The sequence below is a fragment of the Lygodium microphyllum genome, chromosome 4 (genome assembly GCF_053477565.2).
Source record: "Lygodium microphyllum isolate KBCC chromosome 4, Lygodium_microphyllum_v1.1.10, whole genome shotgun sequence".
In the NCBI taxonomy this organism is placed as follows: Eukaryota; Viridiplantae; Streptophyta; class Polypodiopsida; order Schizaeales; family Lygodiaceae; genus Lygodium; species Lygodium microphyllum.
This window is the reverse complement of record NC_141138.1, coordinates 64,926,184-64,944,299: the sequence shown is the minus strand read 5'-3', so window position 1 is coordinate 64,944,299 and position 18,116 is coordinate 64,926,184. Positions and strand designations below refer to the sequence as shown.

Here is an 18,116-nt window from a genome sequence, read left to right as displayed (position 1 = left end):
AAATCATAAGGTACCATTTACTACCGTATTTTATCATACCGTACCGTATCATATGTTTCGTACTTGACAACTATGAGTGTGACATAGATTTGTCAATTAGAGTGTGGTGCATGTTGTAATTTTTGAAAATTTTCAAATTTCTAGGTTGTTCTAGCTTTGGCTCTTGCTCTTGTGATCTTTGAAATCGTGACATTTACTACGGGTAATCAGGGATAGTGTGATGTATTCACATATGTATTCAAGTAGGATAGATTGGACGGCAATAACTATTCACCATGGCCTTTCATGATGAAGAATGTGGTGGTTGCAAAAAATCTTTGGGATTATGTTAGTGGTGAAGAAGTCCATCATGGAGTTGTGGCTCTTGCAAGCTAGTCATATGTCTTTATGTAGATGATCTTTTGTTCACAGGGACACATGCTGATCATCTTTTGTTCACAGGGACACATGCTGATCAGATTTCAACATTCAAGAAAAATTTGCAGCAAACTTTTGAAATGTCAGATTTGGAGCCTTTGCACTACTGTTTGGGCATTCACTTCATTCACAATGCTAGAGGCATTTGATTGCCACAATCTAGATATATTGGTAGACTTCTTGAGAGGTTTGGCTTGCAAGATTGCAAGCTAGTTTGCACACACAAGGCCAGATATTCAATTTGCAGTTTGAGGCTTGAGCACATATATGTACGGCCCATGCATGTCACATTGACAAGCTGTGAAGCGTGTTTTTCATTACTTGCGGGATACTAGGACTCTTGGATTGCTTTATGCCAAGGGGAGACCACCACAGCTACATGCTTACAGTGATTTAGACTGGGCTGGTGATTTTGATTCACATCACTCTACGAGTGGAATTTGTTTCTTTCTTGGCTCATCTTGCATCTCTTGCCTTAGCAAGAAACAATCCACTATTGCTACATTGTCTTGTGAAGCTAAATACAAGGCATCTTTCACTACCACAGTTGAATGTATATGGCTAAGACATTTGTTGGTTGATCTTGATGTATCTCTCACAGAGCCTACTCCTTTGTTTACTGACAATCAAAGTGCCATTGCAGTGGCATGGAACCTAGTGTTTCATGCACGCATGAAACACATAGAGATCCACTATCACTTTGTTAGAGAGAGGCTACATGCAAGAGATATCAACCTATTGCTTTGTGGAATTTTGCAAAGCATTTGATACAGTTCCATGAGATAGACTACTAGAGAGGTTGCAAACACTGGGGATTCTATCAGACATGATTTGGGGCATCTATGCATTGTATGAGAGGGTGGTAGGCTAGGTGAGATGCCCAAGAGGACTTTCAAGCATGATTTGTAGTACCATTTGAGTAAAGTAGGATGTCCCCTCTTCCCTACACTCTTTGGACTCTACATCGACGAGATAGAAAACCACATCATGCGAGGAGAAGGTGATGGGGTGGAGACAACAAGTATATTGGTTTCTATTATGCTTTATGCTCATGATATTTTTCCGGTCTCTAAGTGATAGGAGGATCTACAACGACATCTCCATGCCCTTCATGACTTTTGCAAACAACGTGGATTGATGTTTTATCTTGGGAAAACCAAGATCCTAATCTTTCACACATCAGCCTCAGTGAGGAGGAGATCAATCTTCATCCTAGGAGCAAGATAGATGGAGGTTGTGGACTGATATATTTGCTTATGGGTCACATTCATTGCACCTGTTGGGAGATTTACCATGGCACAAGTAGCTAGAGACTAACTCACATGAGGATATGCAGCATTGTCTATGATGAGAAAATAGTGCCACTAGGCACACTTCTAGGAGTCTAGATTTAGAGGTTCCCCATATCATTACTACATGCAGGCACTATATAGAAAGGGACGTCAATCAACTTATAGATTTGAGATAATGACCACACACAACATCTACATAGAGAGGGGTGACACTCTAGAGAGCTGAGGAGATTAGAGTAGCACACCAACTGTAGATATAGGGATACCAGAACTAGATGCTACACCAAAGATATAGGGATACCAGAACCGTAGATATAGATCAGCCTTTTTTGTAGCTTGCAAAAATTTTGCCAACTTGCAACCTACTTTGCCATTTGGCAGCCTTCTAAATGGAATTTCAGCCATTTAAAGTAAATTTCAAAAAATTAATTTAGCCTTTCGTCCTTGCCCAAAATGTTAGTAATGCCCATCCACAATTAAATTGGGTAGGCCATTTTGATCCCCAAGTGGTCCTATGCATTAATGGTTCCCTGGACTGGCATTAATTAATTAAATAATGCCTAGTCTCTAATGTCACCACTCCCATTTATTGGCCAACTAAATGCCCTAGATCCAAATCGACACAAGTACCACATAATACTTGTCCAGTAAAACTTATTACAACTTTCTCCCTTGCCATCCTCACTGATATCACAAGTTTCTTGGCCCGTCATTGTGACTTGACTAACTTGCATAACACGTGCTTCTCACATTTGCACATGTGATTAATAACTAAATCAAATGCTAAGCAAAGTATTAAAAATTCATATCCGCATGATATCCCCCTTGAAGTCTTGTAACGACCCTCCATTGCATTGTAATGTGTCAAAAGAAGTTGTTGCCACTACTAGAAATACATGTTGGCATCATAGACAAACAACATGTGCACATGTAGATTAACCATGCTTATACCCTCTGCATGTTTGAAATTCCAGCTACTTAAACTAGTTACGATCAAAAACATTATGAAAACCATAAGGGATGCATCCACATGTCAAATCTCAACACTACTTTGACCACCAAGGCAAAACAATACATAAAGTAAGCATAAACAACCTCATAGCAATTATATACCACATGATGGTCATGTAAAGCATACATAAACTACAAGCCATATATATCTTAGGCAAATATAATTCTCTTGCATGACTTGCAAATGTACATTGCACACCATCCATGTATCCTATACATGCCTTGCGAATGTACATCACATCCAAATGTACATTCCATGTATTCCATATACTCTATATATGCTAGTAGCTTTAAAGGTAAATGTATAGTTTCAGAGCATAGGTGCAAACCATACACATCTGCGTACCAACTCATAGTGACTAGTACACTAAATAGTGATCCCAATGGTAGAAATATTGTTAACATACAGTAACCTTGATGCAAACCAAGTACATCCGAGATCCACTATATAATTGAGTTGTCCATCACTAGGGGAGTAAAGGTGCAACCTCCCCCTTGAGCATCAGGTACTACTCTAGACCTTCTATGCTCTCTTGAACTTGAATGAGCGTGATTCAAAGTCAACTCCAACCAAAACTCATCAAGGTAAAGTACAACACTAAGAATGATCTACTAGGTCATCCTTCTTCATCCATTTGCGTCTATCAATAGGTGAAACAATATGGAAACTTCACCAAAAAGCACATGGAAACTTTAACTCTTCATGGCCCAAAAGCTATATGAAATTCTAGGCCTTTTTTTCCTTTGGAGGATGGAGACCCTTTATACTTTCACATTGCTATAGTTCTAACTTAACTAGCACGAAACATTGCATCCAAAAGACTTGCCTCTCATGTTTTTTTTTTCTTCCAATAAAGTGTGGCTAATTATATTACTTCAGAAAAACCTGAATACAAAGAAGCGTTCATGCTCAACAGACTAGGTGGAGTTGATGATGAGTCACAGATATATCATGTATACAAGCCTCTCAAGGCGGTCTAGGGGGGATGGGGGCAAGAAGCCATGGAGGGGGAGTGTATCGCCATCTGGGATTGCTTGCCTGCATCATGAAAAACAGGTCATGGCCACCCCAAGTGTGCTTGAAGTGAAAACGGAGCTCCTGACGAGCTCAAGGCTCACCCTGCACCTGGTCCCAACGGCCGCGGAGGGAGTGGATGATGGAGGTTTAGAGCTCTGCCAAAGTCACTTGTACTGAAAGTCTCTCCTTGTCGAAAACCTCCTGACACTGTGCCTTCCAAATGTGCCATCCTGTAAGACTCCCTACGATCTCCCATACGTCAGAGCGGTCTGCTGTAGGCTCCAGTACTAGGCAGATGGGTAGAGCCTCCAAGCCGACCATTGCGCACGACCCAGCCTCGATGATGAAGATCGTGTCCTGCATCCCAGCCTCATACAAAAGGTGATGGCCCTGGCTGACTGCCTGCTAGTAGAAAGCTCCCCATGAGAGACATCCAAGGCTGGGTGCTATACTGCGGAGAATGCAGCAAGCTCCTCTCCACACGAGCTGCGCTCATACGACCAAAGGCAGTGCTTTGGAGTTTCTAGAGACTGTTGTGGGCAACGTTTATAAACTTCATCCTTCTTGCATCTGGGCTAACCAACTCCCCACCGCCAAGCCTCCATGTGCCAACAGCCATAGGAAGTACGAGATCCTCTTCGTCCTCCAGCTGTCCCATAGGCGGTGCCAGAAGATCCGTCGGAAAGCATCTGTGATGCTGTGCTCCACCCTAGTACTTGCTACGTGACGATGCCTACTCTATATCCGTGTCTGCCAATCCTGGCTGTGTACTCCAAGAACCTTTGTGGCTTCTTAGCGAGCGCAGTGGCTGGCCATAGCCACTCTCCAAGGTCCCACTCCAGCTCATCAAGTGGCCTGCTCTCCCAGATCCAAAGGCGCCACTTCCGAAACTCCTCCCAGAACACATAAGGATCCAGACGACATGTCTTCCCCTAAAGGCCAACCACCCGAATCCTCCTCCATGGAAGGACAACTATCCCCTCATCCTGCTTCCCTCTGTCAAGAACCAAATGCCCCCCCTCGTGCACGGTGAAGAAAGTCCCATGTGGGGCGCCGCCTACTCTACCTGCCACCTGTAAGGGGATACCTGTTGGTGAGAACCTAGCAGCCCATACCTCCCCAGGCTCTACTATCTCTCGTATATCGGGGGGTCAAGCCACTCCTGAGGTATCGGAGCGACAATTTCCCTTCTCCTTAGCTCAACTCTTCTCTAGTATCTTGATGCCCGCTGCAACACCTCCCGGTCCGCCATCTTATACACCTCCCGCCATGTCTTGATGGTATGAGCGGGCCGGCCTCCCAACCAGCCCACTGGATGTGGGGGCGCTCGCCAATCTATACCCCCTCTTGATCTCTGACTTGGGGGTCCCAGATCACCGGGTGGTGGTCTATCTCCTCGTGACAACTTGGGGGGCTCTAAATGAGGGCCTTATGGAGGTCCTGCCACACACGAAGTAGGCTGCGGAGGAAGGAGGATCTGGGGGGTGTGATTTGGGCCCTCGTGAAGAGGCATCTCAAGGACGGCCTCCAATTCCCGCCAAGCCTCGGTTTGTACTCCTGGAGGCCCTCTTATAATAGGACCTTCCATGTCTGCCCTCTTGGTGTGAGACCACGGACTACTAGCTTGCCCAAAAGGGCCAGACTTTGATACTCTAGGTCTATGATCCCAAGCCCTCCCTCTGACCGATGCTAGACGATAGTCGTCCATGCCACCTTGGCACCGGAGTTCCTGGAACCGTCAGACCTGACCTAGAGAAAATTCCGCGCACTAGGCGGCTACTGACCTACACAGGACGAGGAAAGCACCAACACGAGGCAATGTACCAGGCCGTTGCTAGGAGGACTTGGTTAACCACCAGGGCTTGGCTCGCTAGGGAAAGGCGAGCAGTACTCCAGTAAGTCAGCTTCCGCCGAATAGAATCGAGGATTGGAAGAAACTGCTGGGCAAGAGTGATGTCGAGTCCCACCTGGAACCCTAGGTAACAGACTGTTTGCCCTCTGCACACCCATCTAAATCCCAAGTGGACGCCCCACTCCGTACTAGAGTCCGGGTCTGTAAGGAAACCAACCAACTTTCGCCAGTTGATTTTTGCTCCTACTGTAGTGTAAAACACCTCGAGAGCTAGTCTAACTCTCTCTAGCATCAACTCATCGTCCTCTATGTTGTATCATCTGTATACTCTGAGTCTAGCAACTCCGTCTCCTCTCTCACCGAAAGTCGAAGGCCACATAACCCGCTCACACGTAACCTGAGGAAGTAAGACATTGCCTCTGCAAAGAGTAGAAACAGATACGGGGCTAGAGGGCAGCCATGTCGGACTGATCTCTCCAGCCAAAACTCCTCGCCTCGCCTGCCAGCTATGAGAACCTTGTTGGTAGCCGATCTATAAAGTGCTGAGACCCCGCGGATCCATGCCTAGGGGAAGCCCAGGCCAACCTCACCATGGTGTCCTCTAAGAAGTCCCAGTCAACCCTGTTATTAGCTTTCTCAAAATCTAGGAGTAGTATTGCCAATTCTTGACCATTGTGCTGGGCCCACTCTGTTACCTCAAAGAAGGTGAAGACATTGTCTAGGATGCTCCTATTTTGGACAAAGCCTGTATGTGTGTCATGAATGATGTCTGGAAGCATAGGGCGGAGTCGCCTACCAATCATATTGGCTAGTGCCTTATAGGCCATTGACAACAGGGTGATTGGTCTCCATTGGGATAGCTCCAACCGGTCTCCCCCTTTGGGGAGGAGATTGATAAGACCTGCCGATAGAGTCCCTGGCATCCATCCTGAGCTAAAGATCTCTTGGAAGGCCAACACTGGGGGGTTCTTCACCACCTTCCAATAGGTAGTGAAAAAGGCCTTGGAAAGGCTATACTCTCCCGGGCATTTCTGCCGTCCTGTGCATGGAAAGGCTCCTCTAGTTCCTTCTTTGTGAAGGGATCTAGAAGGGAGCGTCCCATCTCCTCTGTGATGAGGGACGGGATATAATCCCAGACCCGGTGTCTGCATCACTGTCCTCTGGCTGAGGCTGTCTCCTGTTGGAAAAGGCGTCTGTAGTAGTCAGTAGCAATCTCCATCACCTCATTTGGGCTAGAGGGAATCCTCCTATACTGATCCCCGAGGCTGCGTATTTGCTCTCTTGAGGTGTGTGGCTGGTGCACCTGGAAGAACTCCCCGGACATTGTGTTTCCCTTCCGTGCCAAAAAGGCTGCTGAGGTGCGGAATGAAAACTCCGAGCGCCGGTCCTCTAGGCGAGCGAGGGCCGCTCATGCACACACCTGTGCATGGAGGATGGGATCTCTTAGTGCCTCCTGTAGGAGTCTCTGTGTGGCTGCTAGGTCCTGCCTAAGTGCTCTCTCCTCCTCCCAGCTCTGCTGCCTAGCCTGTAGGGCTACCTCCTGGCAGATATTGCTTGACTTGGCTAGGGCCTTTGTAGCCTCCTTTGTGATCTTGTCGCTCCTATCCCACTCTCTAGTCCAAATCTGTTCAATCTGCCTCTTCACCTCCTTCCTCCTGTAGATTGAGTCAAGGATCCAATAGGATCGTGTGTCTAGGGTAGAGGCTGGGGGATTAAGTGTCTAGAGAACCGGGCAGTGATCAAACAAAGTGGTGCTTGCCAACTGCCCTACCTGGCCTCCATGAGAGCCTCCCCACTCTCCCACATAAAACCTGTCCAGCAGCTCAGCAAAACTCCGCCTAGCCGTCTGTATCCCCAAGAGAAGTCCAATGATCTCTCCCTCCTGTGAAAACCAGGGTCTCTCCAAGCATCGCGTGCTCCTACTACCAATAGGAAGACCTCCCATGCCTCTTGCTTCTTCCTAGCCATGCCCTGATAGTTTCTGCCTTTGCCTTGTTGGTCCTCTAAGGCCTCCAAGTTGTTAAAGTCTCCTCCAACAATCCAAGAGTTCATCTCTGGGAGTCCTGCTGCGATCTCCACCTAGAACCTATTGCATGCCCTAACCTCAGTCAGGACATAGACATTGAGGACTCCAAGGCACGAGTCTCCAATGTCCAATCAGATCCAAAGAGCCCTCCCTGCCACAATTGTTCCGTGGTTCCGCACACAAGCGGTGAGGCTCAGGTCAATAGAGGTGCATACACCTCCACTCTTGCCGTGGGCACCAATGGCGTGCTCCCAGTAAGTGTGTGAACTGCTTGGGAGTACCGCTCCTACCCGCTGGGCTTGGGTGGGAGTGCGCTTGTGCTCTTGCAAAAGTAGGATGTCAATCCGTCTAGCGAGGGCAGGCTGCAACTCCTACCGAACAATCAACTTCCTGGAACCGCATGCTCCACTGCAGTGGAGGTTGTTCACATTCCAGGATGCAAGATGTAAACTCATAGGGAAACTTGCGGCTGATCGAACAGGCATCTGCTCGGTATGGAAGCTACTGATGAAGAAGAAGAGCTATGGGGCATGCGGATACGCTTTGCTGCAGGCTTGGACGATGAACTCCATTCCCCCATGGTAGCCCTCGGCTGAGAACCGGGGGTGATAGATGCCCCTGGTGGTACCAACAAAGCATCTATCAGCTAGGCTGAGAGGCGTGACTCTGTACACTGGTAAAAACGGGCCGCCTGTACTAGGGGTCACTCGATCACATCCATCGGAGCTCTCCATTGCGGAGGGGCTCGAAAGATAATGCTCAGATGTGGGACCTCAGCCTTGGCCCACCAATTTATGTCCATCATACAACGTGGCCACTGCTAGGAGAAGAGTGCTAGTCCTCCTTCTCCCATCCACTGGAAGATGTGATCTGCCACCTCGTTCTTCACCTCCTCCTCTATCTGTGTCATCGTCCAGTCTCCTGTATGAGAGGTCTGAAAGAAGAACACATAGTTTGGTCCATCCGGTGGTGCTAGTAGATGGACCTTGCCACTCTTGACTTGTGAACCATGAAGATTTGCACCTCCAAGGGTAGTGGGAACTCTCTGCACTACGCAACTTTTAGATAAGACCACGGACCACTACGAAAAGACTCCCGTGGTAGCAGCTATGCCTGTCTCACGAAAGTGTGATGGGTGGCATGGGTAGATGAGCTGGTGGCTATGTTGGGGGGGAGGCTAGGCTGTTGGTGAGTGGAGGATGTCGGTGTATGGGCCTCCTCCCCTCTTGTCTGGGGGGGATGGGTGGATGGGGGGTCACCTATACTGGGTGGAGATCAGGGGGGATTGATCGGCGAGGGGAATGGTGGTGGGGAGGGGGATCGAGGGATGGTGGGGTGGTCAGAGACACAAGGCAAGTGTGGGGGGGGGGGCCGGAGGCTTTGGAGGAGGGGCGGACTATGGGCTAGGGTCAGGGGGGAGACCGTGGGGGGGAGGTGGGGGGAGACCGTGGGGGATGTGGACCCTTGGGTGAGGTGGCTTGTGACGCCTCTGTGGGGGGTGGATGTGGAGGCCTGTGGTCCTGCCGGGTGGGGCGAGGAGGGGGGGGCCGTGTGGTGCACTGTTGAGGGGGGGACGCTCGCTCTCCTGCTCCTTGCTGCCTTGGCTGTGTCTGAGGGGCTGACTGCAGCCCCCCCTGCCGTCTCCCTCTCTGTCGTCTTTGGACTTGTGTAAAGCCGTCCGCGTCTGACCGTCCGCGTCCCCACGACATGGCATACCCTCCCTTCTCAAAAAACCCCGCTCCACCCAAACCCCTCCATGACATGGCACACCCCCACCTGTGGGCCTGTCGGCGAAGCCGCCTTGGCTCCGAAGTGCGTACAATCTGGCGATACTCTATCGCCAATCCAGGGAAGAGTAGGATGACCGGATGTCTGAGGAACCTGTTGTGGAGCGCGAATGCCTCCACTGTGAAGCCACTGTACCAAGAAACCATGTAGATGACCCCCTTCGTGGAAGCATAGGGTGAACTGGCCACTAGCTCACGGGCTGCGTCTACCGAGGTGAGTCGTACCATGAAAATCCCTTGCCCCATGAGAATTGTCTCCACGATTTGCGCAGTGCCAATGTGCAGCGTGGAGTGAAGCCAATCCTGAAGCTGGGCCCTGGATGGGGAGTGTCCTATGACCTAACCAAAGATCGCTGTTTCTTTTAGCTCCAGCTTTGTGGCACAGATTGCTAAGAGTTGTTTCTCAAAGAGGACAACGCACAAGGTATTTGACTAGGGGGCACTCGTAGAATGCACCGGCGTCTGACAAGAGGGTTCCATTCCGTGTCCCTACTGAGAACCTAACAATCACATTGTTGTAGTACTGGAGGGGGGAGTGTTGCTGCAAATGGAGGGAGCAACTGGGGGGGGTGGGGGCAGCATGATGGCGAGGAGGGAGAGGTGCAGCGCGCTGCGGGTAGGGACAGGCGAGAGGAACAAGGGGGGGGCACGATGGCAAGTCAGCGGGAGGCGCTGGTTCGATGGCGGGGGCGAGGGAGCAGCGGCGCATCAGTAGGAGGCTTTTAAAAAAAATCTATTAATAAGACCTCAGCAAATAATGTGAGGTAAATACAAAGTCTTGCCTCTCATGTTTGGGTAAGATGCTAGGTTGTTGCACATCTTGCATTGCTTGTTGCATACCAAAAGAATTCGGATGATACATACTGATAGATGGTCCTTGGCTAGCCATTGCATGGAAGATAATTCCACCACCAAAATATCACGGGTGAACTACATCAGCATGCATGCTTTGTTTTCCAAAAAGCTTTGGATTGGCACTTTCAAGTTGGCCTTGCATATACATCAATTTCTCCACCGGCATCATTTGCTTATGCTCATTATCCAGATTTGGAACATCATGCGACTACATTGGCTCTTCCTTCAATGCATTTTGCTGTCCTGAAGCTCTTAAAGATGATTTTCTTTTCTTGCCTTTGCTGCCCTCCTTTGGGTTTGAAAAAGCGCATAAATTGAGAATCATTCGGCAATTGCACAAACATTTCAGTTGTTGTCCTTAGCTGATCCTTTAATCGGTCATCAGGTTCCTCTTCCTCTTACTAGACATCACCTTCAAGAGGCATAGAGGGATCCACAGTTTGGTTTAAACTAACATTATCAGCTTGCCTCCCATGCTGTGTGCTTTGTCCAAGATCAGGCATTGCATCTCTCCCTTCACCTTGTGAAATTTTCCAACGAAGAGGTACTATCCTTACTTGATCCCATCTCACTGTATGAAGACATCCTTGCTCTAATGTTCAGCTGAATACTATTTCAGCACCAAAGCAATGCTTCTGACTTCCAATCAGGTGCCATGAGCCCACCAATTCAAGGGAATCGATGTATCCCAGTGATGGAATGATAAAACTAACCTTCCTTTTGCGGAAAGGGTGGTAATGATCTGATTTAACACTAATCATGGCAAGCATAAAATTTACATAAACTGAAATGCAAAATGTTACCACTTAATCTTGGACATTGGACACCCAATTGTCCCCAAAATTGGCGCCCCTTGTGGTATTTCTTTAACTTATATTGCTAAAGGTTGAAGTACACTAAGATCCAGCTTGATCTCCTTCAATTTTCAATACATCTTGCTATCCATTTCAATTAACAGACCTTCAATCTGATTTTCCCCTTTACTAGACAAGAAAATAGCTTGCAATTGACCCTTGACTAGTCGAATCTAGCTCCAAATCTAATTGGGATAGACTAACCTCTTGGAAACTCTAAAATTACACAATTTCCAACAACTGTATTAAGTCCTAGGCCTCTTGGGTACACTGAGAAACCTTAATTTGCTGCTGTAATTAGTGTTTCTCCAGCAAATTCTTCAATTTTTACACCTCCCAGGGCACATATAAACATCATAACCACATTGCATCTCCTAACATACATCATAACTATTGGATCTTCATCCTGCACTCCCATATGCCATAAGATCCTCCTTAACCATACCGCTTAACATATAACAAAAGAAGTTGCCTCGTACTTTGCTTCAGTATCTCAGTGCCCACATCCCAACTTTCCAATGACTTTGACATGGTTTATTTGAGAACTACTTAAAACACCAATAGGAAAATTGATATCTAGTCTTGTGTTGCACAAGTAGATGAGATTGCCAACCAGCCTCCTAGACCTCCCAATGCCTGCTAGTGTTGATGTATCCTCCATGGATAACTTTTCATTGACCTCCATAGGTATTTCCTCACACTTGGTCATGTCAAATACTTTTAAGATCTCCTATGTATTGCAACTTGCCTTTCTCCTTAGAAAGGGTGATAGTGACTTGATTAATCAACAATTACAGCAAGAATAAAATTCACATGAACTATGCACACGTTACCACTTTAATCTTGGACAATGGGCAGCTTGTTGGCTCCAAATCTAGTGCCCCTTGCACTATTTCTTTAGCTTTTATCGAAAATGGATGGAGTATGATTGAGATCCTTTGATCTCATCTGTTGATCCAAGTGCCTCTTGTTGTCAAAACTGACTAGCAAGCGCCCCTTGGTTTGCTCTAGGATTGACCTTCACCCTACTTGAAAGACAAATTGAGCCTCAAATCTGATATTGGATGGCTCGCCTCTTGAATCTCCATGAAATTCCTTGGAATCCAAGTCCTAGACCCTCAATTCTAAGCAGGTATATCAAAGTGGCTGTCAGACCCTAATTTCTTCTGTAAATTAGGGTTTATAGCAAAGATTTTTCAATATCTCCACCTTTGATGACTCAAATAGTTGGATTTTGCCGAGATAACTTGAGAGAGAGTTAGGGAATGAAAGAGAATGTTGTAGATAGAAATTTTAGAGTTTCATCGCGAGAAATGCTGAACATTTGCTGCTACCTTGCTCAAATAGCCATAGAAGTTGTCACCTACAACTTAGGACAACCATAGGATTGTTGCCCCCTTCTGTATGCTATCACTTGCACTAGAAGAACCTTGGCCTGCTGTCGCTTGCTGTAGGAATGGTCCCTAGTGGTTGCAAATCACATCAACAGCATCTCCTTGCTCTCTAATAGCCTTCTCCTCTCTAACAATGTTTGGAATAGACTTCCACCAACCCCCAAAAACGTTTTTCGCACTTGCATGGGCAAGTTTTGCCAAGTGGTAGCCTTCAAATCTCATTTTTCAGCATGATCTAACTTTTTAAATTAATTTTTAAAAGATTGACTTTGAAAATTAATTTAACAATGATTCTAGTGACCAGAAAAATAATTCCACTAGCTAACAATTAAATTACCTAGGCCAATTTATCTTCCAAGTATCCTTGAGTAGCTATTGATCCTTAGCCTTACATTAATTAATTAATTAATACCTAGTCTTTAATGCCACCACCGATATTAGTGGCCAATAAATTGGTCTAGGTCGAAATCTAATATCGGGTACCACTTAGTACCTGTCATACATAACTTATTATAACTTTTGTCTTTGGCATCAACTAATATTTCAAGGTGTTGGATCCCACACAATGAAATAATTAACTTGCGTCTCATATGTGTGTCATATTAGCACATTTGATTAACTTTTAATCAAATGCTAAGCAAAGCAATAAAATTTCACACCCTCGTGATAGACCACCCTCTTAAAATCCTTACAATCGTCCTCGATTGCACTACAATATGCCAAAGCATCCGTTGAGACTATTGGAAATACATGTTGGCATTCTAGTCAAATAACATGTGCATCTACTGCTTAACTAGACTCATGCCCTTTGCATGTTTAAAATTCCAGTCATTGAAATCAGTTTACGATCTGCACACATGAATCATAACCACCGTCAGAACATAAGGGATACATCCACATGCCAAAACCTAATGTTGTTCTAACCACCAAGGCATTGTAATGCATAAACTAAGCTCGACTATAAACCACTTGTAACTTTTGCAATTGTACGTCTCTTGCCATCCCCCTCCCTCCCCCCCCCCTCCCCCCCCCCTCCCCCCCAAATCAACCCTTTGCCCAGCTTGCATGGGGAACTTTTGCCAAGTGGTAGCTTGTTTCGCCATTTGACAGTCTTCTAAATGGAATTTCGGCCATTTAAATTAATTTTCAAAGTTAATTGTTGTGAAAATTAATTGAACCCATCGACAATTAAATTGGCAAGGCCATTTTGACTCCCAAGTGGTCCTATGCACTAATTGGCCCTTCGACTTGCATTCACTAATTAATCAATGCCTAGTCCCAAATGTCACCACCGACATTTATTGACCAATTAAATGCCCTAGGTTCAAACTCCAAATTGACACCAGGTAACACCTACCAATACAACTTATTACAAGTTTTGCCTTTGACATCTACTAATATCTTGGGGTCCCTAGCTTGTCATTGTTACTTAACCGATCTGGACAACACATGTGCTTCTCACATTTGCACATTTGATTGATAACTAAATCAAATGGTAAGCAGAGCATAAAAAATTCATGTCCTTGTGACATCACCTCTTCCTCCGGCCATCTCTGTCCCCTTCCTTCCCACCTCTCCGTGTTTTCCCCTTTCCCCAGCACACAGTTGTTACAACAATGTAAGGCTGCCTATCATAGCACCTATCCTTCTCCTCTTGCCGTCATTCGTTCTTCGTATTATGCCTCTCTCCAGGCCTTCCTTGTTGCATCTCCCTTTTCCTTGAATTCTTTCTTCATAGCAGTTTTCCTTGTAGCTTTTGGTAGGTCCTATTTTGATTCGAAGCACACATCACATGTGCACTCAAAACTGGTGGTCTGGAGAGCATGTCAATTCACTCCTGCTCCCAAGTCTTCTACCTCGGGCGTTGTTCTATTAGAAAAATGGCTTCAATTGATATCAACACACGAGAAGTCCATGGGACTCTTGTCCTTGTCCGAATTTTTTGGTCACTGCCTGTTCCCTGTGTAGCTTTGATGGACTGTCCTCATCAGAACCTCACACATTGCTGAGTCTACTCTCTAGGGATAGGGAACTTCTGTTAGCAGACATTCATTATGTTAGTCGTCTACAAGTAGCAAATAGTGTTTAATATTTTTTTTGAGCATACCCACAATGGGGTACCTGGTAGGTAGCACACTAAATGTGGCTTTATATTCCATAGTGTAGATGCTGACATTATCTTTACTGGTGAGGCATCACTTTGAGCTAACATAGCAGGTCCTTGGTTCAAATTCAACAGAAATGGTCCAGCATTTGCCACAAATTTTCACTCTGGAGTGTTTGCTCAACAAGCGGCAATGACAAAGTTTGCTTCATTCCCTTGAATGGAAGTGAAAGAGTACAATGGTCTCACCTCTGCTGTGTCTACATATGTTAGCATAAGTAGACAACCCATGAAACACCCTTTGGCCAGGTTCTAGCCTGACAATATCCATGCATGCCCGGTTTGATATAGAGGGATCAACAAATAAGGCATTCGGCATTTATTATAAGAGTGTCTCCTCAAATGCCCCATTGAATTGAATGAGATTTCACTCAAGCTAGAGGATGAGTACGCCATATATAGTATAGAGGGGTGAGGTGGACCATAATTTCGATCTGTACTTCTGCGTACTGTAGCCCACATGGTCATGCAACATAACCTGCACAGGGTTTGTCGATGTACGGCCATCTTTTTGGGAGGGATTCCGAATATCTATATTTTGAATGGGATCAGTGGTCTGTGAAGATCTCAGAAGGGGCCTTTCAAGGGGCAATGCCACGAAGCACTTATCTGTCATCTGTGATTCAGGTAGAGAAATTGGATTAAATCTGTATTTTATGTGTGAACAGTTTTTGCATATCTCATGCTTTGCAAGTTTTTTCCTGGGGTATGCCCTATGCGTACATGCGTAGGGGCTAACTTTTGCTCTTATCTTCTGAATATTCAAGAGAAGGCTCATTTTACTGGTACATGCTTCGAGCTGTGGTTTTTGGAAGGAGTGTCAATATCCAAACTGCCGGAAGATGAAATCAATGTTTCGGCACAGTATTGTGTGTGTTCCCCGTGCAGTAAATGGTTGCCTGCTTTGCGAAAGGTTATGGGGTCTAATTGGTTCCCATGCAAGTTTCTGCAAACGTTCCAACTGCCAAGTGCCTTGTTGCAAGTAAACATCATTAACACCAATGCAGCTCAAACTCTGCAGTAGCATGTAACTTGCATGCGATTCTTAAGATGCCTTACTCTTGGTATGTTTATGTGATTTGCTGGTGTATGCTAGTGATTTGAAAGAGTTTATTTACAAAAGCAGTCTTCAGCAAGGAATCAAAGGGTAGACACATAACAGCAACAGGAGCAGGTTGATGGTAATGGGCACCAAAGCAGTAAGCTACAAAGAAACTCAAAGCTTTGGGACACTTGACTATTGATGATGTGTCTATTTTTAGTCATGCAACCGAGTCTTATGAGAAGTTTCATTCAGAGTTTCTGTTGAGCCTGAAGTCTCACCTTTCATGTTTTGCTGTGAAAGACGACTTGAGCGACACTTGTGAATGCTTGCCTGGAGCTGGCAAGTCGACCTAGAGCTTCAAAAGGTTGGTGGTCAAGGAAGGTAACTGGGGCAATAATTTGGGATCTTTTCAGCTCTGAATTCAGGCTCTTTATAGAGGAAGGTGGACTGCCACAGAGCTGGTTTGATATATCTTGTGCAAAAGACAGTAGAACAGCACATCACATCCTTGTAAAAGACTGGCCAAGTTAGAAAACTCAGTGCACATGGTGCTAGGATGTCTGCCATGTTATGCGCTTCTGTTACTTCCAAAAGAAGCGAATGAGAAAGACGGGGACCTTTTTCTAAGGCTCCATTCTTAGAGAGAGTCACAAACAAATCCAGAAAGTGAAATTCGTTCTTTCATCTACCAAAATACCTTTCTTCTATCGTAAAAGCTCAAGTTTCATCTGCCAAAGTACCTTTCTTATATCGTAAAAGCTCAAGTTCTTCTCACATAGTTGGTTTTGGTTTTCTTGAGAGGTTGAGTTCAAAAGAGGCCAAATGAATAAGATATTGGATATATACATACCTCTAAGTGTGGTGTTGTTTTTCTTTGGGCGCACACATAAAAAGGTGTTTTGATTATATTACTCAAAGTCAAAGAAGTAAAAGGGCTCAACAATGTACCTAGAGCTAAAGAATTTTACATCACATATATCTACAAGCCTCTTAGGGCGTGGTCTAGGAGGATAGGAGGGGGGAATGCAGCATGATCATGGTCGTTATCCATGACATGAAGAGCAGGCCTTGGTGGCCCTAGGTGTGCAGAAATTGGTGCCGAAGCCGCCATCACTAATGGGAGCCCTTGGGGTCGGTCCTATTGCCCTCGCAGTGAGTGGGTAAAAGATGAGCAGAGATCCACTAGGATAGCATACGATGTAGGGTCTACTCCGCTAAAGGCTAGAATCTACCTCATGTGTGCATTCAAAATAAATGGTCCTATTGGATCAGACCTCGAATCTTAATGCTGAAGACTTGAGTATTTGATATTTTGGAAGGTTCTCAAGGCCTATCAAACATAGGATCTGGCCTTGATGATGAAGATAGTATCGTAAAGCTTTGCCTTTTGAAGTAGGATCTCTTCCAAGATGTCATACTTTACTTTTACTCTTCACTTGTATCAATTGCTTTAATGAAAACATCGCCATAAATGGATGTAGCCATAAGTGATAGGCCTATGACTTGAATCTCACCATCTGCCACAAACAAAGCCAACATCCATATCTATTTCACTTTTTCTCAATATCAAGCAAATCATGGGCGATACACTTAACCTCATCCACAATCTTCTTTGTATGTAAGTTATTATATGGGCGAGGCTTATAGTTTTGCTCAACTTGCCATGTTGCCTTTACCATGCAAGGGAAATATAGGTTTTTGACTTTCCAAAGAGGAATAGTTTTTGCATGGAAGTAGTTTAAACAACAATTCTACCACCTTATGAGCTTGTAGCTCCCAAGCCTCTTAGACACCCTAATGACTTTGACACTTTTCAATGATGAGAACAACCCTCGTACTAACAAAAAATTATCTCTATGCACACTCATGTCTAACCCTACCAAGCTATTTGCAACTTATAAGAATTTCCATAACACTTGAGAGCACATTGTTGTTCCATCATTGCCAGACCTTGAAAGTAGCTTTTGGATAGGGATTTTATGGCTTAGAATTCTCCAAAGATGTAGGTTCAATTTGTTAGATAATGTTGCCTTTAGAATTCTACATAGTTTCTCTTTCCAAGAAGCCATCCTTGCCATAGAAAACTCTTTATTCCAAGAGGACTAGACTTGCAGAAAGGTTCTTGGTGAAGGCTCGATTATGTCACACTTTCCTTTGTAGATGCACATCTTCTTACCACCCTCCCCTTCAACCACTTTGGCACGGTGTTGATTTGTTGCTTCGTAGAAAGTAGGCCAATTTGCTTTGAGTATTTGTGCCAGTCGACATATCTACTCCATCTCTTTCTCTGTTAGACTAAGGCACGATTTGATCTATGCTTGGTCCCCCCACTTGTGTGTCTGTGTTTCATATATCTATTCATTGCTTAAGACTTTGCATGTTTCTTAGTTAGATCAAAGGC

General features: G+C 45.4%; 1 protein-coding gene across 1 annotated transcript in view; it reads left to right on the top strand.

Moving 5' to 3' along the window:
• Window positions 1-16,524, top strand: part of LOC148037115 (histone acetyltransferase HAC12-like) — a 108,114-nt gene extending 91,590 nt beyond the window's left edge. The window contains exons 10-11 of the mRNA XM_087677071.1: window positions 15,438-15,652; window positions 15,767-16,524. Coding sequence (XP_087533197.1) covers window positions 15,438-15,652; window positions 15,767-15,821 — 270 coding nt within the window. The 3' untranslated portion in view covers window positions 15,822-16,524. The remainder of the gene's footprint in view (window positions 1-15,437; window positions 15,653-15,766) is intronic.
• The last annotated feature ends 1,592 nt before the right edge of the window (window positions 16,525-18,116 follow it).